The sequence below is a fragment of the Tetranychus urticae genome, chromosome 2, assembly GCF_039701765.1.
Source record: "Tetranychus urticae isolate SD_2017Ah chromosome 2, NJAU_TeUrti_SD_1.0, whole genome shotgun sequence".
NCBI classification, from domain to species: domain Eukaryota; kingdom Metazoa; phylum Arthropoda; class Arachnida; order Trombidiformes; family Tetranychidae; genus Tetranychus; species Tetranychus urticae.
In genome coordinates this window covers 4430364-4456029 of record NC_142959.1, presented here as the reverse complement: position 1 = coordinate 4456029, position 25666 = coordinate 4430364, and the positions used below count along the sequence as shown (strand labels likewise).

Sequence of the window (25666 nt, the reverse complement as noted above, 5' to 3'; positions counted from 1 at the left end):
GTTACAGCTGATACCCTTGAAATGTTGTTTCAATGTATTGTTTGCAATAAAAATCACTTGATTTAATCGCATTTTAGAGTTTTTGATCCAAAAAGTCGGTCAGACCTGAAATCTAAAATTGTTCATCTCTAGTACCAGATTATAACAAAAAACGCATCTCATAGAAAGATTATACTAAATTGTTTTACTTCATTATTAAATAATTTAAATTGCTAGAAATTTCTGCTTCAATTTCAACTTTTATTTTACATTTTTGTTGTTGATGTCGGCATGACTATGTAATCATAAATGATATGTACAGAAATAAGAAAATAGATTTAAGTGTAAGTATACATAGCTAAATCAGTCCATTATCACTGTATGATGAAGCAATAAACCAAGAACGGCTCCACGATTTTGTAAAGTGTACCGAATTTTTTGCTCCTTTTCAAATAGTTCTTCTAATTTTAACCATTTCTGAACCTTTTCCATATCAATTTCAGCTCGTCGTAATTTTTCCCAACAATAATGTCTCATACACTTCTTTTTTGGGAGACGACAATATGTTCCAGTCAGTTCGAAACAGTTAGTAACCAAAGGATAACCACAAACTTCATTATCTGGTATTTTTTGCTCTTTTGTGTGTTCAGGACACAATACTTTCAATCTCATACAGTAAGTTTTCTGATGTGGATTGAATACATCACAGAAAACTCCTTCCACTTTTGTTTTATAAACACCACCAAAAGATATTTGACTTTCAAATTTGTTAAAACATCTTTCCATGTGTCTCAAAGCAGTCCTCGATGCAACTTCATGTCCACAGGTTACACAGTAAGTCATCAACTCATCTCCAGTCTCTTCGTCTACTTCATCTTCTGAGATTGGTGGTAGTTTCTTGGCCTCGGCAATCATAGCTTCTAGTTCTTTTTGTTTACCGTCCAGTTCTTCAAGAAGCCTTTTGGCTGTTTCTCCTTCTGTTCGAATTGCATCTAATTCTCGATTACTGAAAACATCAGCACTTGATGGTGTACTTTGCCAAAACCTTATACGTTCAGGTAAAATTTCTATTATCCTGTTGGTTGCTAATTTAATACCACAATTATCACTGCAGTATTTGGAGCCTCGACGAGCTATATTGATACAACCAGGACCATAACATTGCCTTAAACCATCATCAACTTCGTAGACATCTCTTTCTCTTTCTCTTTGTCTATGTGTTTTTTTACTTCCACGTTTGTTGTCAGATGATGTTGTGTTTGGTTTCTTTCGGCTAGGTCTAGATTTTGGTTTACTTTTTCGATTATTTTTTTCAGATAATTCATTCTCAATTCTGAAAGTTTCATCTCCATCATCATCGTCATCAAACTCTTCATCGTTTTCATCCTCAAAATCCATCTTCTCAGGTGAGGTATCATCTTCAAAACGAGCCGCTTTATTGGACTTAGAAGGTGGTTGTTTCTTTTTTCGAACAGTCCCCTGTTTGCTAGTTGATTTAGAGCCAGAATCTTTGTGATATTGAATTTTTAAGGATGGATTACGATCACGACACATGAGGCAATAGAACTTGGTTATCGTCTTAGCAAGCTGTTCAGTAATAGAAATACAATCTCCATGATACCATTCATTACAAGAATCACAACCAATCATAAAACGACTAGTATCTGAAGAGCGACAAATACAGTAAGAAGTGCCTTCACTCATGTTGATATCACTTAAGTTAGTAAGAAAAACATTTAAACAATAAAACTTTGACGTAAGGATAAAAATTGCTGAAATTGAAGATTATCAGAGTTTGTAAACAAATATAAAATTACCGACACCAGTCAAACAGACTGGTTACTCAGTTACTTTTCGATAATATAGAGAGGGAGATTCAAAAAATGGTAAAAACTTTCTACTGACAAAGATTTTTCACTTTTCAAGTTGAGCAGTTAAGCATAATCTTACTCGGAATATTAATGATAAAACTCTCAGGAATTTTTAAAATTGTACTTTTGGTTATTTTTTCTTGAGATCTTAACTTAAATTGCATGTCATCTCACAGCAAAAACGAACGATTAAAACTGCTTTTTATTGATATCAAAATTTCACTTACAATTTAATTTAATTTTATTTTATTTTAATGTTAGGAAATTGCAAATAGTTGATTTATTCAGTACAACAAAACATTTTAACTTGTCCTTATAGTAGTGGTGAAGATTCAGGTTTCGCCTTCAGTTCCAAAACACCAGATTATCCAACACGGGCAATTAAGATCTTCTATACTTAAAGTATAAGCCTGCGCCACGATAAAAATTAATATTCAAACATCCATCGCAAACATTGACCCAAACCATCATCAATCTCGGAGATTTCTTCCTCTCTTTCTTTATGTGTTTTTTCATTCGTCCGTTCGTTGTCAGCTGGTGTTGTGTTTGCTTCTTTTCGGCTTGATCTAGATTTGAGTTCACTTTTTTCATTATTTTTTTCACAAGAATCACTCTTATCTATTGAAGTTTCATCTTTATCATCGTCGTCTTTATCTCCATAATCCCTGTACTCAGGTGCGATGACATCTTCATAACGAGCCACTTTATTGGACCTCTGAGGTGATGGGCTCTGTTCCCTGTTTGCTGGCCACTGCAGAAGAGGAGCATGTGTGTACATACATGTATTTTGAATACATGTGTGTATTTTGAAGATTCTTGAGGATAAAATTGATTTTTCAAGGATGGATCACGATCACGACACTTTGTGCAGTAAAATTTGAAAAATGTCCAAGCAAGTTGCTTAGTCATAGAAATACAATCTCCATGATACCATTCTTCGCAATTATCACAACAAATCATAAAACAACTTGTATCTGAAGAGCGACAAATACAGTAAGAAATGTTTTCACTCATGTTAATAGAGTTTATTACTTACTTCAAACACAGTCAATCCTCGTTAACAAGCCATTTGTATCTTGTAAGCTATACGTAGTGAGAGTGACTTATGGTCTATTTTACGGCCAAGAAAGTGTATCTTAGCTAAAGATCGGTCTATTAGGTAAACCAGAAAGTTTCAAACCTCTGACAGTAATTATATTTTGATATATTTTAATATGTCAAAATTACGTTAACTGTTAACAATTTATCAATATTTGCTCCTTCACTTGAACCTAATTTCATATTGAAAAATATTGATTGAGATACTCAAGTTTGGGTTTAATTGTATCATTATTTTACAGTTTAAACAATTAGTACTGTCCAGTGATTCCCCTTTCACCTTTTTCCCTTAACCCTCCGTTGCTTCTCTTAAAAAAAGTCACAAATATTCTACTCTTGAGACAAAACTGTCCATAGCCTTAACAGTAGCAAAAACAAATGAGAGCTAAAAGTTGTAAAATGGTGACCCTTGACCAAAATTTTGTTTTTTTGTTTTTTATTGCTTTTTAGTCTTCCAACTTATACTTACTCTTGTCCAGTACTTTACTCCTGTCTTTTTGCCTTTTCTCAATCTTGGTAAAATTTCAAGTTTCTCTCTAAATTCAGTGACTTACAGTAAAGTACCAGATAATGACAGTAAATTTGTCAATGGTCCCTAATTAAGGAGGGGTTTAGAAAATCTGTATTTTTTCAATACACTGCCCGGCGAATAGTAGAAATAAGCTATTTCAAGTTACTGTCATTATCTGGTACTTTACTGTATACCATTCGTAAAATTTAATTATTTTCCCCTGTAGCTCACATAGTTGTCAGCACTTGAAAAAAGCAAAAAATTTCAGGAAATACTGTAATGAACATTCAAGAAATGAAAAGATTTATCGCAAGTTCGTATGATCCCTGATTATAATTTGAAAATGCTAATCATTGCCATTATTTAATTGTTAGAGTCAAAGTTGTTATATAATTGTTGATATTCATTATTTCATCATCAAAAATTCAACAAATGCTGTAAGAACATCTTTTGAAATCAAAATGAATTGAAAACCCAAATGACTGACGACTATTTATTGTGAATTAAATGTAATATTTAATTTAACAATTTTCCCCAAAAATGGTGTTGATTAACTTTTTTTTATCAAATTGTTTGTCTCTTGTTAATGTAATTTTCAACGAAACAAAATTAAATCATAGTTGTTCAAACATGTTAGTTATATTTGTTTTATGGGTTTAAAAATTTAAAAGGTCACAGATATTTTTCACCACAGAAAACCATTTTAAGCCCCTTGAGTCGCCACTTAGACAACGGCCTTAACTGCAGCTCTACCAGAAGCTGAGGCACCAGATGATCCGGTGCTAGTAGCTCGATAAAGTCCAAAACCAGGACCACTGGTCCAGGCATTTGACCATTTAAAATATTATATCTTGTTTATCTGGGCCTGGCGGGCCATATATCACTCGTTAAGTCAAGTAAAAAGTACGCATTGGTTATTTTATCATTTATTTTTCGATCACATTGAGAGTGACATTAAAAAAGCAGTAAAAACTTTTCACTAACAAAGTTTTTCACTTTTATTTTCAGGCATACAATGTATTTATAATGAAAATCTCAGGAATTACCAAAATTGAACTTTTGAGTATTTTTGCTTAGGATCTGAACTTAAATTACCTGTCCTCAATCAGCAAGAATTAACAATTAAAACAGATTTTCTTTGATATTAAAATTTATCTTAGTGCTTATCAAATAGCTGATTCATTCATTACAATAAGCATTTTCACTTGTCTTGATAGTAGTTTTGATGATCTAGGTTTCGCCTTCATCAATTAATAATATCGAAGATTCACTTTTCTTTTTATCTATATGATCCATATGTTTTTTACAGTTTTTTACTCTTTTAAGTTCCTTCAAACGACAGTAGTTACTAGGCAACTTAAGTCTAGAGAAAGAGACATTCTTCACTGTCTCTTTCTATTTCTCTTTCTCGTTCAAATATGAGGGATGCAACTTAAGAGAGAGATTACTGTACTTGCCTATTCATTGTCAGCTGGTGTTGCATCGGTTATCTTTGGGCTCAATCTACCTGTAGACTTGAGTTCACTTTTTTGATTATTCGCATTTCTCATCATTTTCAGATTATTCATGTATATTCTAATTTTTGAAAGTTTAATCTTGATAATAATCGTCTTTAATTTCATAATTCCTCGTCCCAAGCTTGGCATCTTCAAAACGAGCCACATTACAGCATTTCTCGATGACTTTAAACAAGTTCCCACAATGTTTAGTCGGCTTCTCGAAATGTTTAGACAAATTTTTAAGCCGGCCATAAAACCAGTTACTCTTCTTAAAATGTTTCGACAGTTCCCATATTGTTTAGTCAAGTTCTCAGAGAATTTAGACAAAGGGGTTTCTCAAACCGAATTTAAAAGTCATCGAGAAATGCTGTATTGAACCTCTTGTGTGATGGGCTCTGATTTTTGTAAAAATGTATTATGTAGCATTGGCTATCTTATAGTTTGTCAACTCTTAACCGACTTTCAACTCATTTTTGATATATTCAGAAATATTTTAATTGTCTTACAATATTGTACAATATTGTAATAGCTGATTTTTTACACAATCAACGAATCGCACTAGAATTGAGAATGAGATTCATAACAATAGTTTAAATTTTTATTAATAAATTTTTTTCATTTTTGTATATTGTTTCAGGTATAAACTTAATACATAATATTTGTAATACAATGTAAAACTGTTAAAAATATTAAAATTGCGCTTTTGAGCATTTTTGCTCAAGATTTGTACTTAAATTGCATGTCTTTACACAGCAAGAATAAAACTGTTATTTTTATCGATGTAAAAATTAAACTTAATGCACTGCAAATGGCTGATTTATTCAGTATCAAGGCACATTCCAACTTGTCCTTATAGCAGAATTGTCCTTTGAAGATCTAGGTCTCGCCTCAAGCTTTATCGGGTTTCAAACCACCAGATTATCCAATACGGACGATTAAGATCTAGACTTAAAGCATAAGCTCACGCTAAGATAAACACGTTTCCATTGATAACATTGCCTTAGACCTTTATCAATCCTGGAGGTTTCTTTCTCACTTTCTCTTTCAATTTTATTACTGGCCCTTTCGTTTTCAGTTGGTGGTGAGTTCGCTTCACTATTTATTTCAGATGAATCATTCTTTTTTCCCAAAGTTTCGTCTTGATCATCATGGGTTTCATTATCACAATCCTTCTTCTCAAGCTTGATATTATCTCCAAAACGAATCACTTTATTGGACCTCTGAGGTGATGGGCTCCTTTTCCGAACTGTTCCCTGTTTGCCGGTCACTTCAGAAGAGGATATTGTGCATACATATTTTGAAGATTCTTTATAAAATGGATTTTTCACTGTTCCCTGTTTGTTGGTCACTTCAGAAGAGGAAATTACATAATCAGTAGATTGTTTGTGAAATTGATTTTTCAAGGATGGATCACGAGCACGACACTCTATGCAGTAAAATTTGTCAAAGGTGTCAGAAAGTTGCTTGTTCATAGAGATACAAGCTCCATGATACCAATAATCGCAATTATCACAACCAATCATAAGCCTACCGTCATCTTTAGAGCGACAAACACAGTAAAGTCTATCATCACTCATGTTAATAAAAGTTTATTTTTAATGTTACCAGTCAAAAGCAGTAACAGTAAATGACCCAAAACCTCGTTAACAAGTAATGTCAAAGGGTAGCTCCTCTTTGAGTACAGTTAATTATTGATAAGCGCCGCCTACTATATTACCAGAGGTATTATTAAGCATCTTAAGTATAGTAGATGGCGTTTATCATAAAAAAGATCTCCCTGAAACTAAGACAATAGAAAGAGACCTTCTTCTCTGTCTCTTAAAAGAGAGACTACTGTAACAAGTAGTAACAACTTGTAACAACTTGTAACCTGTCATTTGGATGCAGTGAGAATAACCAATGCCTATTTCACAGTCAAATGAGCTTATTTTAGCCATAGGTCAACCAGAAAGTTTTAAACAGCTGACCAAAGGGTAATAGTGATACTCTTTGCCTCTGACAGTAAATGGATTAAATGTCACGAAATGTGAATTTCATCAATTCAATGTATTATCTAAAAATCTTACAAGGGAGGTGACCCACTTGGTACGATTTGATTCGGGAAATTTCATGATGAATCAATGGAAATAAGTTAAAAAAGATGTTTGGTGAAGTGTTGGGACCTGCAAATTTTGGCTTCAATTTTTATTTCAATTTTAAATCTAATCAGACTTATTGTTATGAACTGAAACTATGAAAAATTGCCATTCTCAAGTTGAGGCTAACATTCATTTTGTTTAGTTTGTTGTGAAATGTCTTTGTTTCTGTCATTTTCAGTTCATAACAATAGGTCTATTAGGTATATTGGTGCATTTGATCAAGGATATCTCTAGTAAGAAAACTTGATTCAAAAGTTGATATTTATATTTATGCTTTGTAAACTTATTCAATCAAAAAATCAGTTATTCATGTTTATCATAATTATTTTATACTTTTTTGCCCTTTTTGTCTCTTCATGACAAATAAGTCGCATAAGAGCCTTTGATTTTCATTTCTCGGCGATGAGGCGATGCAGTGCACAGGATCCTGAGTTATTTTTGGAAATTCGTTCCATGAATCGAGATAATAATTTATGAATTCATTGATTTTTTTTTGTCAATTTTTTTTGCTTAACCAGTTTTCCTGAGCCAGTTAAATTGTGGTTCGTTTTTTCATTAGTTTTCCAGCCATGAGGAATAAATTCATGAAAATATTTACCCAGTAGTAGTCTTTGCAAGACCAGAATAAACACGGACTTTATCAATGGGATAATTCACTGTCTTCATACTGACAATGATAGTGAATTTGTGAATGTTAGAGACAAAGAAATTAAAAAAGTCATGAATCTTCTCAAGACTAATACTCATCAAATACTGTAAGAGTATGTTTTGAAAACAAAATGAATTGCTATTTATTATGAATTGAATGCATGCAGTGAATAAGTGTAATATTTAGTTAAAAAAATTTTACGACAAATGGTGTTAATTAACTTTTTCAACAAAATTTTTGTCTCTTAATAATTTTCATTGAAACAAAATTAAATCGTAATTTAAGTTATATTTGTTTTATGGGTTTAAATATTAAAAAGCTGAAAATCATCAGGTTTAGCATGAAATTTTAAGAACCATATTCAACCGACTCATAAGGTATTATACTTGAGAATGAAAAGAAATTATTCTGAAATTTTATATTACATATCTTTTCACGAAATTTATTGACAAAAATGGACAGTTTCAATCTATCCTTTGAACAGATTTTAACAGTTTATATAAAGATTTTTAATTTTCAAAGGAAACTTGAAGATCACAGATATTTTTCACCACAGAAAACCATTTTAAGGCCTTTGAGTCTTAACTTAGACAACGGCCTTAACTGCAGCTCTACCAGAGGCTGAGGCACCAGATGATCCGGTGCTAGTAGTTCGGGCACCAGTACTAGCACTAAGTCCAAAACCAGGACCACTGGTCCAGACTTTCGCCATTTAAAGTATTATAGCTTGTCCACTTGGGCCTGGCAGGACATATTTTACTCGTTGAGTCAAGCAAAAAGTACTCATTGGTTATTTTATCATTTATTTTTCGATCACATTGATAGGGAGATTTAAAAAATAATAATAAAAAGTTTAGTAAAAACTTTTTGCTAACAAAGTTTTTCCACTTTTCATGTCAAGCATGATCTTAATCGGAATGTTCATAATAAAACTCTCAGGAATTTTCAAAATTGAACTTTTGGATATTTTTGTTTAGGATCTGAACTTAAATTGCCTGTATTCACTGATTTGTATTCATTCATTACAATAAGCATTTTCACTTGTCTTGAGGCGAAGATCTAGGTTTCGCCTTCATCTAACAATAATATCAGAGATTTCCTTTTCTTTTTATCTATATGTTTTTTACTTGCCCATTCGTTGTCAGCTGGTGTTGCGTCGGTTCTCTTTGGGATCAATCTAGACTTGAGTTCACTTTTTTGATTATTCCCATTTTTATTCTCATTTCTCATTATTTTCAGATTATTCATTCTCATTTTCGAAAGTTTAATCTTGATCATAATCGTCTTTATCTTCATAATTCCTCTTCTCAATCTTGGCGTCTTCAAAACGAGCCACATTATTGGACCTCATAAGCGATGGGCTCTGATTTTTGTAAAAATGTATTATGTAGCATTGGCTATCTTATAGTTTGTCAACTCTTATCCGACTTTCAACCCATTTTTGATCGCTGATTTGTAACCATAATATTTTAATTTTCTCAATAGCTGATTTTTTACACAATAAACGAATCGCACTAAAATTGAGAAGGAGATTCATAAAAATAGTACAAATTTTTATTAATAAAATTTTTCATTTTGTATATTTCAGGCATAATCCTACTAGGCATAATATTTGTAATAAAACTGTTAATAATTTTTAAAATTGCGCTTTTGAGTATATTTGCTCAAGATTTGAACTTAAATTGCATGTCTTTACACAGCAAGAATAAAACTGTTATTTCTATCGATATAAAAATTATACTTAATGCATTGCAAATGGCTGACTTATGCAGTACAATGCACATTCCAACTTGTCCTTATACAAGTATATTTAGTATCTTAGAAGGTCTAGGTCTCGCCTTCAGCTTTACCTGGTTTCAAAACACCAGATTATCCAATACGGACGGTTAAGATCTAGACTCAAAGCATAAGTCCACGCCACGATAAAAAGGTGTATTCATTCATCCATTGATAACATTGCCTTAAACCTTTATCAATCTTGGAGATTTCTTTCTCTCTTTCTCTATCAATTTTTTCATTCGCCCATTCGTTGTCAACTGGTGTTGAGTTCGCTTTCTTTCGGCTCTGCCTAGACTTGAGTTTACTTTTTCGTTTATTTTTTTCAGATGAATCATTCTTTTTTCTCAAAGTTTCATCTTGATAATCATCGGCTTCATTCTCATAATCCCTCTTCTCAAGCTTGATATTACATCTTGTATCTTCATAACGAGTCACTTTATTGGACCTCTGAGGTGATGGGCTCTTTTTGCGAACTGTTCCCTGTTTGCTGGTCACTTCAGAAGAGGTTATTGTGTATTTATATTCAGTAGATTGTTTGTAAAATTGATTTTTCAAGGATGGATCACGGTCACGACACTTGAGGCAGTAAAATTTGAAAAAGGTCATAGCAAGTTGCTCGTTCATAGAGATACAAGCTCCATGATACCATTCATCGCAATTATCACAACCAATCATAAAACCACTTCCATCTGAAGAGCGACAAACACAATAAACAATGTCACCACTCATGTTAATAAAAGTTTATTTTTAATGTTAGCAGTCAATAGCAGTAGCAGTAAATACAGCCAAACCTCGTTAACAAGTAGTAACAAGGAGTAACAAGTTATAACCTGTAATTGGGACGCAGTGAGAATAGCCAATGGCCTATTTCACGATCAAATGCGCTTATTTTAGCCATAGGTCAACCAGAAAGTTTTAAACCTCTGACCAAAGAGTAATAGTTATAACTCTTTGCCTCTGACAGTAAATGGATTAAATGTAACGAAATGTTAATTTTATCTAATAAGTATCATTATTTAAAAAAATCTGAGTAAATAAGGAAGGAACTTTTCGCAAGAATCCTCAGTAAAACTCAAGTTTCTGGATGCTTTTAATCAAGGATACCTCTAGAAAAAACTTGATTCAAAAGTTGATATTTATATTTTATGCTTTGGAAATTTATTAAACCAAAAATCAGTTATTCATAATTATTTTTTATACTTTTTTGCCCTTTTTGTCTCTTCATGACAAATAAGTCGCACTAGAGACATTGATTTTCATTTCTCGGCGATGAGGTGCAATCACGCAGGATCCTGAGTTGTTTTTGGAAATTCGTTCCATGAATTGAGATAATAAATTTATGAATTCATTCAATTTTTGTTGTCAATTTTTTTTGATAGCACGTGTTCATGAGCCAGTTAAATTATGGTTTGTTTTTCATGAGTTTTTAGCCATGAGGAATAAATTGATGAAAATATTTATCCGTCGTAGTCTTTGTAAGACCAGAAAAAAACAGAGACTTTATCAGTAGGATATTTTCCCTGTCTCCGAACTGAATGACAGAGACAAAGAAATTGAAAAATTCATTGAATCTTCTCAAGCATCTAATACCAATACTAAACAAATGCTGAAAGAGCATGTTTTGAAAGCAAAATGAACTGACAATGAATTGCTATTTATTATGGACTGAATGCATGCAGTGAATAAATGTAACATTTAATTTAAAAAATTTTCCAACAAATGGTGTTAATTAACTTTTTTTAACATTTTTTTCGTCTCTTGTTAATGTAATTTTCAATGAACAAAATTAAATCATAATGTAAGTTATATTTGTTTTATGGGTTTAAAAATTAAAAAGCTGAAAATCATCAGGTTTACCGAAAATTTTAAGAATTACATTCAAACGACTCATACTTGAGAATGAAAAGAAATTATTCTGAAATTTTATATTACATATCTTTTCACGAAATTTATTGACAAAAATGGACAGTTTCAATCTATCCTTTGAACAGATTTTAACAGTTTATATAAAGATTTTTAATTTTCAAAGGAAACTTGAAGATCACAGATATTTTTCACCACAGAAAACCATTTTAAGCCCCTTGAGTCTTAACTTAGACAACGGCCTTAACTGCAGCTCTACCAGAAGCTGAGGCACCAGATGATCCGGTGCTAGTAGTTCGGGCTCCAGTACTAGCACTAAGTCCAAAACCAGGACCAGACATTTGACCACTGAAACTAGCTTGTCCACCAGGGCCACCAAAACCACCAGCTTGGCCACCCATTCCTCCTTGGCCTCTTGAACCTCCTTGGCCTCTGAAACCACCTTGTCCTCGTCCACCCATTCCACCTGGGCCTCCTTGGCCTCGACCTCCAAAACCACCATCTTGTCCATTCATTCCATTTTGTCCACTCATTCCAGCTTGTCCATTCATTCCATTTTGTCCATTTTGTCCATCTTGTCCTCCAAAACCTTGTCCTCCGAAGCTTTGACCTCCGAAGCCTTGGCCTCCAAATCCTCCTGGTCTACCTTGACCTCGTCCACCAGGTCCTCCTTGACCTCCGAAGCCACCAGCGCTACCTTGGCCTCCAAATCCTCCAGGTCTGCCTTGACCTCGTCCACCAGGTCCTCCCTGGCCTCCAAAGCCACCGAAACCGCCGAAATTACTGGATTCACCTTGACCTCCAAAACCTCCAGAGCCACCTTGACCTCTGAAGCCACTGAAGCCACCAGGACCACCTTGTCCTCTGAAACCTGAGTTTCCTTGACCTCCTCGTCCACCGGGTCCTCCTTGACCACCGAAACCACCAAAGCCTCCAAAGCCTTGACCACCTTGGCCTCCGAAGCCACTTGAAGCACCAAAGCCTCCTCGACTGCCTTGATTACCTCCAAATCCAAGGGAACTTCCGAAGCTTCCTTGACTGTTGAAACCACCAGGTCCAGTGAATTCACCTTCGGCACCAAAATGTGGTGGTTGTGGTGGACCTTCACCATTGAAGGCAACTGAAGTAGCTACACTAGAGCTTTGAGCGCTCATTAATGGTACAAAGAATAGAAGACAAAGGCACAATTTAAAAGCCATTTTGGATGTGAGTTACGATAATTAACGAAAATATCAAGGTGTTTTTGTCAATGATTTATACTTGTTATACTAGTATATCGAGTTATATTAATCTGAAAGCAGTTTCATCTGATATTTATACTCAATTTTGAAACAAAAAAAAGTCTCCTTTTCAAACTCACTCATCACTCATTATTAATAATGATGTGCTGATGAGGATGGCCCTCTGTTTAAACAATAAAACAATTAATTCTGTAAATGAAAGATGTCAGAGTAAAAAGTGAATTAAAGTTACAACCAAAGCATCTTTTCATCATTGATTGACAGTTAACAGTTCAATCAATTCACTTACGTTTAATTCCTCATGCAATTACGTTCTTCTTATTATGTTATTTCTCATGTAATAAGTTACCACAGGATTCGGTTTCATAACAAGTATCGAAAAAATTGATATAAATTAATTCAATTCAATTAAAACAAAACCTCGTGATCTATTATTACTGTGATATTACTCTCAAAAAATTCCTCTCAAGGTAACAAAAGCTTATTAATTCAATTGAAAGTTAGCTGTTTTGATCAGGTTATTGTTATTGTTACACTGGCAGCCAGGTTGTGGGAAAAGTTTAATCAAGTATCAATACATTTTTTAACCATCAAATGTTATTAAATAATATAACGATGACTTGAACAAAAAAGGGTAACAATGAGAGGAAACTTCAAGAATTTCATGTGACTCGAATTGTTTAAGAATCGTAAGTATTATGAGCTCTACTGCGTATGATAAAACATTTGCAGCCGGATATTAATCATCCAGAAATCAGATTAATTGTCAACTTCAGCTGGATGCATTTAGTCAAATGAAAAATAGTTGATTTAACGTAAAAGATGCAAAAAGATGAATATAAGAGTACATCAATTTTATAAATGAAATCAATGAATGGAACATGCAAAAATTCAAAAATTAGTGGATTCAAGTCATTTGAATTTCTGCATGTTCAAGGCGGCTTATTGTTACATACAGTAAATATAAATCACCATAAATACAATGTATAAATAATTGAATCAACTAATAATTTAGCAACTTCATTTATTGGATACTAGCAAAAATGTTTGAAATTATGTAAATCAAATTGATTGATTAAAAAAGGACTAAAAAAGTAAAAAATGTTTACGTATCCAAGTAAAATGATATCAAGTTAAAAGTCAAAAATCTTTTTGGTTCGCTTAATAATCAACCAAATGACTGCATCACGCTTGATGCAGTATCCATTAATGAACTTAAATCACCTAAGCCCCCTCCAGCTCCACCACCGCCACCGCCGCCTCCGCCGCCACCTCCATCGCTGGCTAATGCTGTGACGAGTTTAATATAGTTGTTCCAATCTTCAGAACTCATTCCCATACTTGAAGTTGGAGCAGCAGTAGTACCAACAGAGCTTGAAACGCTTTGACCATTTATATTTACTCTGCCTCTATCTCTTTCTCCTCTTCGTCCACCTCCACAGGATCCACCACTTGATTGGGCATCATTGGAAGAACCAAACAAAAAGTTGTTCAGTGAAGTGAAAAAATCACCACCTTGAATAAAAAACAAATAAAGCTTAATATGTGTGTTTCGTTGACAATTTATCTGACAAAAAATTAACAATATTCTTTTTAATCAATGTAAACCTTGATAAATGTGTATTTGAAACTTTATTGTTTTGGCTATTAAATCTTGATTAAATATTTGTTGGTTTGTTTTTGTTTTGATATTTCTTTCAACATTACTTTTCTCATTGTTATTAACAATTGAGTCCAGTTAGTCAGTATTTTCGGACATACCTCCGTAATCTCCATAAGGATCCTCAGTGGAAAAATTATCCATAGGGTAATTCATTTGGCTATTGAATTGACCATTCGGCATGGAATTGAAACCTGATCCTCCTTGCATACCCAAAGACTGACTATTGGGGGGTAATCTCGAGTTTTGTCCCATTTGTGGCCAGCCTATTGATTGTGACTGTCCCATCGGTGGTGCCATCGGTGGACCCATTGGATATCCCATTGGTGGTATCATCGACTGTCCTACTGATTGTCCCATGGCTGAACCCATTTGAGGTCCCATTGGAGGCATCATTGACTGTCCCATTGATGAACCCATTTGAGGTCCCATTGACTGTCCCATTGATGCACCCATCGGAGGTCCCACTGGTGGCATCATCGACTGTCCCATTGCTTGTCCCGTAGACGAACCAAACGATCCAGTCATTTGAGGTCGCATTGGTCTTCTGAAGCCAGGCATGTAACCCGAATACGATCCGCTAATATATCCTTGTCTGATGGATGGTGAATTATTGTCTGGGTTTGATGTTGATCCACCATTAGGTTGATCTGAGAGTCCATTCATAAGCCAGTTAAAGATCCTACGTTGCACTATTTTTTAATCCCCCAACGTTTCACACACACAACAGAAAATATACAGTCGAGAAAGTAATAAGTTAATCGGACAAAATATACAAATTAAAGTTCACTCACCTTTTGGTAATGAAGTTTCATTAGAGCTTGAATTATTAATTTCCTTATTTCCATTGGTATCAATACTATTAACACTGGTATTACCTTGATTTTCGGCAATTAATTGACCATTGATGACAACTGTTGATGAAAGATAAACAATTAACCATATTGACCAATTAAATTTTAGCTTGAATGTTGAGGGTAACACCATCTTTGATCTATCAATATCACTAATCAGTCTATTGGTTGAGAAACAGTAAAAGGTTCTGTGAAATCATCTGTGGAATCAAGTTAACAAATTGATCGAACTCAAATTATCAACCTCTATTTATACAGAGATTTAATCATGATCATTGCACTGAACACCATTTTTGCTTCTATTATCATCTAATAAAATAACCGATTTAAAACGTTAAACTTCCATGGCGAGTTCAGTAAATTGTTTATAGACAGTCACAAGAGATTTCAAGCCAAAAGCCTTTTCTTTATATCAAATTTTGTCCATGAAATAATCAATGATGACAATTATTGTCATCAATAGTGATTGGCAAATTTCTAGCAACCATTAGACTTACTTGGTTAATTACAAATTTTGGAATCATGAAAACGTCATGATCATGATTATGGTGATCATAATCATAATCTTAAACTGTCTCTCCTTTTGAGCTCAACTCATCCATGGGCAAGCAAAGCAAAGCAAAACAAACGGTTCTTTAGCGAGTGCAGGTTAGATATGAACGCAAAACAATCGCTAGTTAATTGTTGACCTTATAATATGGAATCAACTGCACAAAAGATTGACTTTGAAATTATTCACAGTAAAACCAGAATACGGAAAAGGAAAAAAAACAACCAATTAGTCAACTTGCGAGTTGAAAACACTTTTACTTATTTGAGTTTATCAACTTTTTTACTAGATTTTACCTGATTATCATATTTACTTTCGGTTATTATATTACAATTTATTATAATATAAACAGTATTTAATGACAATAAATAATCTATTTTGGTCTTTATTCAAATAAATATCAACTAATGTTTTCACATGGTAATGTGAACGACTGAAATGTGTTGAATATGAGGAGCTCATTAGCATTACCAAATGGCAACACCATTAGAATTGGGGTTTTATCATTATACAACCATAATTGTTTAGTAGGCAAATTAAGGGTAACTTAGACGGAAAAGAGCGAACTTGATAAGTAATTACTGAAACCAAGTAACAAGTGAATCGTCTAGAAATTATTGCTATCGGTAATTGGTTAAATAATAAGAATTGTGAAACTACATTGTATTGAATAACCATTCACTAATTTCTCCACGAGACAGTTGATTCTTAATGTTGAATAGTTTTCATGAAAGTAGGTTGTTTTTCACATGCAAAAGCCGATAACACTATTGATGTGAAAGACGTTTTCAATGGATTAGGAAGATTGTTGCATCTTAATTTGGATTATGGCGATAACATATAAACTGTCTTCAAGGATGAAGACTTCTGTGTAAATTGTTGTTCATTCTCGCTGAAACGATGAAACGCTCCAAGTTTACATTTATCCAGATATTTTGTTGTGTTAACCTAATATCACTAGTTGGGTCAACGGAAAATAACACCAATTTAGCCGATCTCTATGATATCTGTCAAAGTGATAGCAATCGCTACCAGGTATGTTACTCGTATTCCTCGTTGAATGATGAAGATTGCTTGAAATCTCTCGACTGTGACTATTTAGTGATCGCGAAAGGATCAAGAGTACCAACTAGCTTTATGGCAGCAAATAAAACACCATATGAAAATAGCCAAGAACAGCAATTAACGATAAAAACGTATATCCTTCAATCAGCTGCGTCAACTCAAGACTTTTGGTTAACCGATGGTAAAACAGCTTATCTGTACCGTTGTGAAGTCACTGACAGTAAATCTAGTTCTTTGGTTGAAAACAATCCAATTAGAAGATGGAAATCTATTAAAAAAGCTTATCTGGTTCCTCAAATTCAGGATGGTTCAGCAATTATGGGTTGTTCATGGTTAATATCACAATATAATACAGATTGGCCGTTGAATGAAAATGGTAAGCCAGTTGATTTAATAAACAATCCGTACTCTTTGGTATTTGGATCGATAGATGGAGTTTACAGCAATAAACATGTTGGCAAAAGTTTGATACCAATTTATCAATTACAATATTTGTATGAAGAGTGTAAACAAAAAAGCAAAATTTGTTATGGTTCCAATGATTGTGTCAAAAGTGCTTCTTGCTCTGAACTACTTATTATAACCACGCGAGAATATGACGCAATTTACATCGATTTCATGTTCCTAATTCTGGTACCTCAAGAGCAAACATCTTATGTTATTGATATAAAACCATTGCCAAGGATATTGAAGGATGGTAATGGACAGAATGAAACTTTGCTTGACCGGCTAATTTTAAGAACCTATTGTGATCAGAATATTTGCCGGCATAAGGCTGTTTTCCATGATTTTTTGGAGATTGTGCTGGATGAAAATGTACTGACTTACAGCTCAAGTCATGTCACTGGGTCTGTACGGAAATTTATCTGGTCTTTGCCAATGATTTTCGAGTTGAATGGTACATTATTCAACTGTAAGGATACCATGTATAAAGTTGCCATTAAATCGTCTGATGGTTTGGTCCTGGCTGAATCAAAGTCATCGGGACTTCCAGGTTACTCCTTGAGAGAAGATGTTTTCAAAGAATGTACAATGATTAAACTTTCAAGTGATGAAAGAGGTAGTTCAGCTGTTTGTTATGGTTTCAATAAAAACGATCCAACCTCAGGATGCTTGAAATGTTCATCTTGTTCCGTTGTAGCGATCCTTAAGCCTTTGCTGACAACGATTTCCAATGAAAATGCAGTTGAACGAGAAGAACTCGAATTACAATTGTATGCTCAAGAAGATACATCATCTTTCGGTTTATTTTTTGATTACAATCCAGATCTCGAGTTATCCTTTGGCTATCAGTGTTTAAATGGTGAGAAAGATGGACGCGATGATCAGTCAGTAACTGAATCAACAACGGCAGATGAAAGTTATGGTCAGGTGGTGAATCAAAATGGTTTGGTTGCTTATGGATCCGTGTTTTGTAAATTCATTATCTCTGGTAAGTTTGTTGGAAATTAATTGTAAAGATTGACAAATTACGATTATCTTATTGTAATCTTATTAGAGGATCTTGGTACCTGGCCTTTGATGAAAAATGGAGAAATGGTTGATCTGATTAAAGAGCCGGTATCAGTAAAGCTCACATGGAATCATTATCAAAAAATAGTTGATCCAGATGGATCACATAATCCAATCTTTCGTTTTAGATATCTATATGAGTCGTGTTTACGCAAAAGTTCAAATGTCTTGTGTATTGGGTTTGATGGTTGTCTTGATTACCAAAATTGTACTAATTTAGTTGTCATAAGCTACAGAAACAGTTCCAATTTAACATCATTATCGCTATCTTCCACCACCAATAATGTAACAAAGCCATTCCAGGATGAAAGGTTGTATGGATCTCATGGTCTCCTAGATTGGGCTGTTTATGCTGCTGATGATAGTGACTCGTTTGTCGTCTCATTTTCGGGTGACAATGTGTACGGTGATGACTATGCCATTTTGTGTACTCCGTCAGGCTTTTCTGAACATTATATCTGGGAAACAGGAAAACTCAAATCAATTCAGGAAACTGTGATTCACAATACAAAGCGCCAAGAAAGATTGAACACATCTGGCTTTCGGTGTTTCTGGACCATGCCCGGAAGATTTTCCGTTTTCTTCTCTAATTTCCAGTTTGACGTGACCACCGATAATGTACATATGAATTTGACATTTCAAAAAAACAGACAACGTCAACATGCGGTCAAAGTTATCACTACATTACCTGGTTACAAAAGCAAAAACAATGGATCAAGCCGGATGCAACACCAACTGCTACCTCTAATTGTCACCTTTTTGGTCTTCCTCTTGTCCTAACACGTCAAGCTCAATATTTATTTTTTACAATTAAACAGTTTTTTGTATCAAATTTTTGTCCAAATATTTTTTGACTGGTTTTTCATGGAGAACGGTCAATGATCTTTTCACAACGTTGATGGTTACTATTGTTACGCTAATCATTCTAAGCCAATATTGTCAACCTGATAATTGCTTCCCCTCGATAAACACATCAAATTAGGTTATGCCTTAAATTTTGTTTGACTTTAACACTTTAACAACCTGTTATTTATTCATGTTTACATTAATGTTACCGCAAAAATGAAGATCCCATTTGGCAAGTGAACAAAATACATTTATATGAGTTGTTAATTCTCACTCTTTTGAATGAAAAAAAATCCTGATCATTTAAAATTCAAATTTATCCCGAAAAGCGTAGTTTAATGAGTTAAATTTGCATCCATGCGGCGCTCAATTGACGCCTGTCATTACCATTGATAAAGAACTTGCATTCAAATTGAATTGACAAATGAATGGATCTTTTTTGAAACTAATGGACAAATTGTGTTATAAAAAGGTTAAAAATTATTCATTAACATTTCAATTGTTTTCTTTTGGATTCTATCAAACCTCTAAATTGTTGAAGAGCAGTAAATGTGACAATTAGGCTGAAAATTTCAATGAATTGTCGATACTCAGGGTCTTTTCGTAGGCTTAAAAATTATTTACTTTATTCTTCTATTATAACAAATGCTTTTCATCGTCAAATTTATTTGAAAACCAGAAGTTGATTGATTGTGTTTTACAATATTCATAGATGAAAACAATAAAATATTTAACCAAAATTTAACATAAAATATGATTAAAATGATAAAAGTTACAATTAAACAGACGGAAATACAGGAAATCGCAGGTCATGAAACATTATAATCAACAATAAATTATGAGCTGTTTGAATGAAGAGACAACCAAATGATACTAATAACATAAACTGATTGATGGGTTTATTTAATTTTGAGTTGATGAAAGCAAATATTGTAAACTGTTTGTTTGATTCAACAACAATTAAGGATTTAGTGATTAATAAGAAATTCAATTTAAATCAATTTTCCCTCTTAATAATCATAGTTGACTCTTTATGACGTTACAAATCATTAATCCATTTGAAAGATTATATTTCTCTCTACAAATAACTATTATTACAATTTGTTTTTTTTCATTAATATTGCTTATAATGGTAATTGAAATTACCTTACTTTTGTTTTCTTATTTATTTGGTAATATTGATTTCGATGATGTTTTGGTTTCTGCTAAATCCCAAAATTGTTTAAATGCTAAGCACTGTTACAATAAGGTTGGAGTTGAACCGTTTCTCTGGAAACAATCTGAATCACATTTTAAGGTAAATGTGAACATTTTTTCCCCTTCTATGGAATAAATATTACAAATAAAAGGAAAACCATGATCATTGATCAATTAAGGAAAGATTGGGTTGTGATAATAATGGTAGGTAAAGATGATTGAAAAAATAAAGACTAGTCGTTGAGGAAAGTGATTTCACCTAATTGATCTTGGTACTAAAGGAAAATACTGTATTCGTAATTGTCTTGCAAATTATCAAAATCACAATTACTAAAATATCAATCATTAACCAGAATCATGATTGGCATCAGCATTAAGACTAAATAGGATTAGATGATTGACAATTGCAAAGATGATATGCAAGTAAAAGTGTGTTTAGGGTGAAAGAGGGACGAGAAAAGAAGTATTTTTTTCAAGCAAATCTCTAAAATTTGGGTGAACCTGAATTTTGATTGACTCTGTCAAACCTTTCAAAGTGGGCTCATTACATCAAGTCTTTGAATAAATATGGAAATTAATGAAATTGTATAAATGGAAGAAAATATATGTCAATAAAAGGTGTAAGAAAAATAAGGGAAAATGGCGAAACAACAAAAATGTAAATTACAGAGAGTGTTGTTGATAATAATTAGTGTAAAAACTGAAATAACTCATTGAGCTAGGTTTAAATTAAATTGAGCAATTAAAGGGTAACCATTGGTGTCGTTATTGAAATTAAAATGTGAATAACTTGAAAACCTAAAGCATGGCTTTTCATTTTTGTTGTTTTGCTTTGCTTGTTCGATGTTGGAACAATATTAACAATTAGACTGAATCAGGATGTTATTATTGAGGTTAATTTGATGCTTGAAAGTTTTGATCGTGTTGACTAGATGGATAGTTAATTTATATAAGAGAGAAAGAATGAAAGAAAGAATGGAAGATATTTTTCATTCGAGTCTTGTTTGAACTTGTTTGCTGATGGAGGTTTGTAGATGATCATGATGAATAAAAGTGAATAAAGGTGAGTTGAAAAATGAAAGTTATTCCTGCGGCAAGGTTATCCTTTTAATGCTTGACCTCATGGTATGAACGTCCAATAAAGTTGAAGTGAAAGGTTTCAAACTGCGCTGACCAGGATGACTTGTTTCTTAATTTTTGCTCAAGGCTTTTGATGTGCGAAGACCATTTTGATCGAGTCCAAATGATAACAACTCTTTTATTTGATCTGGATTTTTAAACAGTTCAATTGATGATTGCATGTTTGTGTGTTAAATTATCAATAAATATAGCCGGTGGACTGAATGAGTAGATGAGCAAATTGATTGGAAATGATGTTGGATGATGTAATTTGTTATATAATTCAAGTTCTCGTTTCCATTGATTCCAATGAGTTTTTCGTTTCCTTTTGTTAAGCTCTTTGCCTCTATTCCATTCACATTTTTCGATGGTTCATTGGCAGAGGAAAATGATGGCCTTGTTAACTGATCAATGAGTAGGAGCAGCAAATTAACAGTAAAAATGAGGAAGGAGAAAGTTGAAGAGTGAGTTGTTTGAAAAGCAATAGGTGTTTGTGAATAAATAGGATAATTCCTCGGTGATAATCATCATCATGGTGACAATGTTGTTTTATTTTGGTTTCACTTTTTTTGTGGCTCTCCCATTTGTCTCTTTTTGTTTGATAAATACGCTTGGATACATGTTTATCTCTTTCCGCATTCGCTTTATATTAAATGTTTGTTTACTTGCGTTTTTTAATTTGTCATGCTTCTGAAAATAATGACTGAACAAATTACAACAGCATTATTAATATCTGGCTCATTGCTGGTTTAAGTTTTACTTAATATTAGTCCAGTTAAAGGGTGTAGTTTGATGTAAAAATATCGCCTTTGACTGAGTAGATGAGCATGAATAGCAAATGTGATCATACAGTAAGTTGCAAAACCGGCGATTACATGCCAAACTGCGTGAAGTTGGAATAAAGGTGTCAATATGTTTGGTATACTGCATCGAAATCCGTCAAGTTGACGGCAAAAGATATTGTCAATGTTCCACAAAAAGAATGCGAAATGATTGAGGAAAACACCTATCCAGAAAAGTTTAGGTGATGATGGGCAGGTTCGAGTAATTCGATATCCAAGATAAATTACCATGTAATGGATCGCAGCAAAGCCAAGTTGAAAGAATAGTGGCTGATTTACGACTAAATAAGAGATTTCCAGAAGCAATCCAACTGCAATAAGACCAAGCTTCGTTGATTTTTTCGCTGCCGTTGGTGGATGAAGCATTTTAATAAACAGAAAACTGACCAGAAGAGCTTCCCAGATCATGGTCATTTCATCCCACAATTGCATCTCATATTTAAGCGTCATGTGAAATGCTGCAGATCCAAGGCCGACAAATGAAAGATATAACAATGGACTAAGAAATAAAAAGGGAATTTCATATCGTTGTAGATGAGCAAAGGCAATTAACGGTGGTATGATGAAAGTTAAATTAGACAAAGTGTTCCAAAATTCAGCTATGTAGAAGCTAACTTCGTAATTGGTTTCACACCAGTCGATAGTCGAAGTTATTGGATCCCAAAAACCTCTTCTACCGAGTCCAATCACTGATGGCGCCATTTGATTTAATGTGAAGGTATGAAGGTTTAAAAATCCCGAGGAATGGCCAAACGACCCAAAAAACTTTACTAAAAACGGACACTGTTTTCAACTATTGGTGAGTCAAAAAGTGTAAGACAAATGTTGAAAGCTCTTGTCGATAATCACCAGACTGGTTTTACCATGATTTGTCATAATAAACAGATGGAATTGATGACAAATTTACACAATCTACCTTGTGACAATAGAGTGCTCGAAAGTGAAAGGATTTTTCGAAACAAAATACATCTGAAGTGGAATAAACTGGAAGAAGAATTGAAGATGAATTAACCGTTGTTGATGTAGGTTCAGACTTCGAACTTCATTATCATATGTTTTGCCAAAATTGAAAACACAGACAATCTTATTTCTTCATTGGAATCAAGAAAAAGCAGTCTCTCTCTCTCAGACTCCACTCTTAATTTACAAGATGAACACTTAACCAAACACCCTTAATTAAATTGATTAGCAGGGGTATCAAGAATGTAACCAATCAAATTAAAAAAAACACATAACACGAGGAGAAGAGCAGGAATATCACAAACGGAGAAAGAGAGAGAGAGATTTATCAGACGAGAAACTGGAAACAGTTGCTTTGTAGTATAAATTTGAACACTGAATAAAGGTTTATTAACATGCAACCATGATGATTGTGGTGATTATTCAAAATAAAGTTAGCAACTGAAATGATGATGAAAAAAGCCAAAATAAAGCCAAAAACTAAGCAGAAGGTAGACAAAAATAATGCAAAAGACTTGCAGCAAAACTGACTTTATTCATTCACTTTCTCTTTCTGCGCCTCTCCATTATTTCTCACACTTACATTTCTCCTTCTCTCACTCTCTTTCCCGCTTGTCTCTTTCCTTTACTCTGTCTATTCGACTGTCTAAATGGATCCGTTATTTCCATGAAACCAAATTGTCAAGTTAATTATCATCGTAATCATCATCCTTTCGCAACAAATGTTGCTGGTCTCACCATTGTCAAGCAACAGACAACGACCCATACAGATGGTAAATCTGATTGTGTAGGTTTATCCGTTAACTTCATTGATTTTTCATCCGATTTCAATCATTTCTACTATCTAAAGCAATCAAATTAATGATATCTCAATTGATTAAGAAACCGAAAGTCTTAATTCAATATCAACACTTGAAAATTGATCAGGAAAAGATGCCGGGCCTTTGAATGAACCAGAAAATTAATTTCTTTCATTACCCAACTTGAACCACATTTAGGGCCTAAAGTTGTCCAAAGCAATTGAACAGTTAAACAGAGTAGCCATTTCAATTGTTTCTCATTTCCTTCAATTTAATGGTTAATCAATAATATCAATGAACTCACATTTAAAGCCTGACTCACATTTTATTCACATCTTACATCTTTAATGATGAAGAGTTGAATTTTGATCAATATTTACCGTTCTTTATTCAATCAAACCAAGCATTACCTAACCACAGACAATCAGGTTTACGAGTTGTTTGTTGAATTATTTGCATCAATGATTTGGGTTGACTCTTCATGTAAATTATTGTGAACCAGACAAAAAATTGTCCATAATTTGAGTTAATGGACAAAAGGTAAAATAATGAAGGTAATCGAATAGTAAATAATCAGATGAAATGAAAATAAAGTGAACATTGATTGACACTAGATTAGATTGGTGAACAATTTAACATTTCATGAATGTATAACAGCAAATATCACGAAATTTGTACATTACATTGTATCATCCATTTAACGTAAGTAAAATAATAAACAAATGTTAATCACGAATCCATTATTTTCATGGGAAACGCACAATTTCATGTTCCTAGGCGTTCTCAGTTCAATTCACCTTTCAGAATCAAAGGCTTTTCATCTATTTTAAACCCTATTAACCTTTACAATGTGAATTATCAACGAAAAGTTAACAATTGGGAAACTTATTACATCATTAATACTTAATCTTGGATCAAATTGAGCAGCTGACAAAGTGAAGATTAAATTTAAATCATAAAATGAAGCAGTAAAGTCATTCTGCAATTAACTTCCATTAATATCTGAGATTTTGGCATATCAATTATTCATTTAAGAACTCATTTGGAACTTGCTTTAGATTATATTTTTCTTAATTTGTTTGAATAATCATGCTTAGGGAGTAAAACAGAAAAGTGAACAACATTAAAGGCACTCAAAAATTCAAACTTATAGCTTACACTTGCACGTTAATTAATTGCTAAACTCTGATGAGAGTTTGATATGAAATTATGATTTTTATGTGATAATGAATATTTTAATGTTTGATTTGGTTCGAAAATCCCTCCAATCATTACAGTCAGTGACCTCTATTGGGATTGATAGTTAAGTTTTATTCATTTTACTAAAATGATTTTAGTGATGTTCGATATGAGTAAGTAGTAGATACGTCGGTTACACACTAGTTTGGTTAGTATAACCAGTCTTGTCCGGAGACTAGATATCTGTTTCTGTACACAGTCGTTTTTTGGTAAGGCATAAGAACTCCTCGTCGGCTCACTTCTCTTTCATCTCAGCCACACATGTTTCGGCTCAACCCTGGTGGCAGGTTTAACAAGATTAAAAATTAAGATTTAACTAAACAATTTACTTATATTATTAACTTTACTTATGGGCTAATCATCATAATCATATACATCAAGATAATTTAGGGAA

At 33.3% G+C, this 25666-nt stretch overlaps 5 protein-coding genes across 6 annotated transcripts; 1 reads left to right on the top strand and 4 right to left on the bottom strand.

Moving 5' to 3' along the window:
* Window positions 1–219: 219 nt before the first annotated feature.
* Window positions 220–1812, bottom strand: LOC107366389 (CXXC-type zinc finger protein 1-like). The gene has a single exon (XM_015933982.3). It carries the CDS (start codon window positions 1681–1683, stop codon window positions 343–345), a length of 1341 nt encoding a protein of 446 aa, XP_015789468.2. The 5' UTR covers window positions 1684–1812; the 3' UTR covers window positions 220–342.
* A 9633-nt stretch (window positions 1813–11445) lies between these two features.
* LOC107366560 (uncharacterized) lies at window positions 11446–12665 on the bottom strand. Its single transcript, XM_089267014.1, has one exon. It carries the CDS (start codon window positions 12584–12586, stop codon window positions 11618–11620), a length of 969 nt encoding a protein of 322 aa, XP_089123140.1. The 5' UTR covers window positions 12587–12665; the 3' UTR covers window positions 11446–11617.
* Window positions 12666–13635: 970 nt separating this feature from the next.
* Window positions 13636–15355, bottom strand: LOC107366594 (uncharacterized). 2 transcript variants are annotated; one of them, XM_089267013.1, is made up of 4 exons: window positions 15083–15355; window positions 14745–14980; window positions 14390–14708; window positions 13636–14143 (listed from the first exon to the last, which is right to left on the bottom strand). In XM_089267013.1, the coding sequence occupies exons 1-4, from the start codon at window positions 15273–15275 to the stop codon at window positions 13797–13799; spliced, it is 1095 nt and encodes a 364-aa protein (XP_089123139.1). In that variant the 5' UTR covers window positions 15276–15355; the 3' UTR covers window positions 13636–13796. The 2 variants fall into 2 exon arrangements, with proteins under 2 accessions (XP_089123139.1, XP_089123138.1); XM_089267012.1 differs by having other exon boundaries at window positions 14390–14980.
* A 676-nt stretch (window positions 15356–16031) lies between these two features.
* On the top strand, window positions 16032–19101 carry LOC107366583 (uncharacterized). The gene is made up of 2 exons (XM_015934211.3): window positions 16032–18189; window positions 18256–19101. The coding sequence occupies exons 1-2, from the start codon at window positions 16593–16595 to the stop codon at window positions 19047–19049; spliced, it is 2391 nt and encodes a 796-aa protein (XP_015789697.2). The 5' UTR covers window positions 16032–16592; the 3' UTR covers window positions 19050–19101.
* Window positions 19102–21972: 2871 nt separating this feature from the next.
* bwa (alkaline ceramidase) lies at window positions 21973–22975 on the bottom strand. Its single transcript, XM_015934199.3, has one exon. It carries the CDS (start codon window positions 22973–22975, stop codon window positions 22181–22183), a length of 795 nt encoding a protein of 264 aa, XP_015789685.2. The 3' UTR covers window positions 21973–22180.
* Window positions 22976–25666: the final 2691 nt, after the last annotated feature.

What these genes read in the sequence shown, in the direction of transcription:
- LOC107366583 (XM_015934211.3), top strand. Translation starts at nt 16,593, where the DNA reads ATGAAACGCTCCAAGTTTACATTTATCCAGATATTTTGTTGTGTTAAC. An exon ending in TTGTAAATTCATTATCTCTG is followed by an intron (nt 18,190 to 18,255) that starts GTAAGTTTGTTG and finishes TAATCTTATTAG; the next exon opens with AGGATCTTGGTACCTGGCCT.
- LOC107366594 (XM_089267012.1), bottom strand. Translation starts at nt 15,275, where the DNA reads ATGGTGTTACCCTCAACATTCAAGCTAAAATTTAATTGGTCAATATGG. An exon ending in TGAAACTTCATTACCAAAAG is followed by an intron (nt 14,981 to 15,082) that starts GTGAGTGAACTT and finishes ATTAAAAAATAG; the next exon opens with TGCAACGTAGGATCTTTAAC. An exon ending in TCCTTATGGAGATTACGGAG is followed by an intron (nt 14,144 to 14,389) that starts GTATGTCCGAAA and finishes TTTTTATTCAAG; the next exon opens with GTGGTGATTTTTTCACTTCA.
- bwa (XM_015934199.3), bottom strand. Translation starts at nt 22,975, where the DNA reads ATGGCGCCATCAGTGATTGGACTCGGTAGAAGAGGTTTTTGGGATCCA.
- LOC107366560 (XM_089267014.1), bottom strand. Translation starts at nt 12,586, where the DNA reads ATGGCTTTTAAATTGTGCCTTTGTCTTCTATTCTTTGTACCATTAATG.
- LOC107366389 (XM_015933982.3), bottom strand. Translation starts at nt 1,683, where the DNA reads ATGAGTGAAGGCACTTCTTACTGTATTTGTCGCTCTTCAGATACTAGT.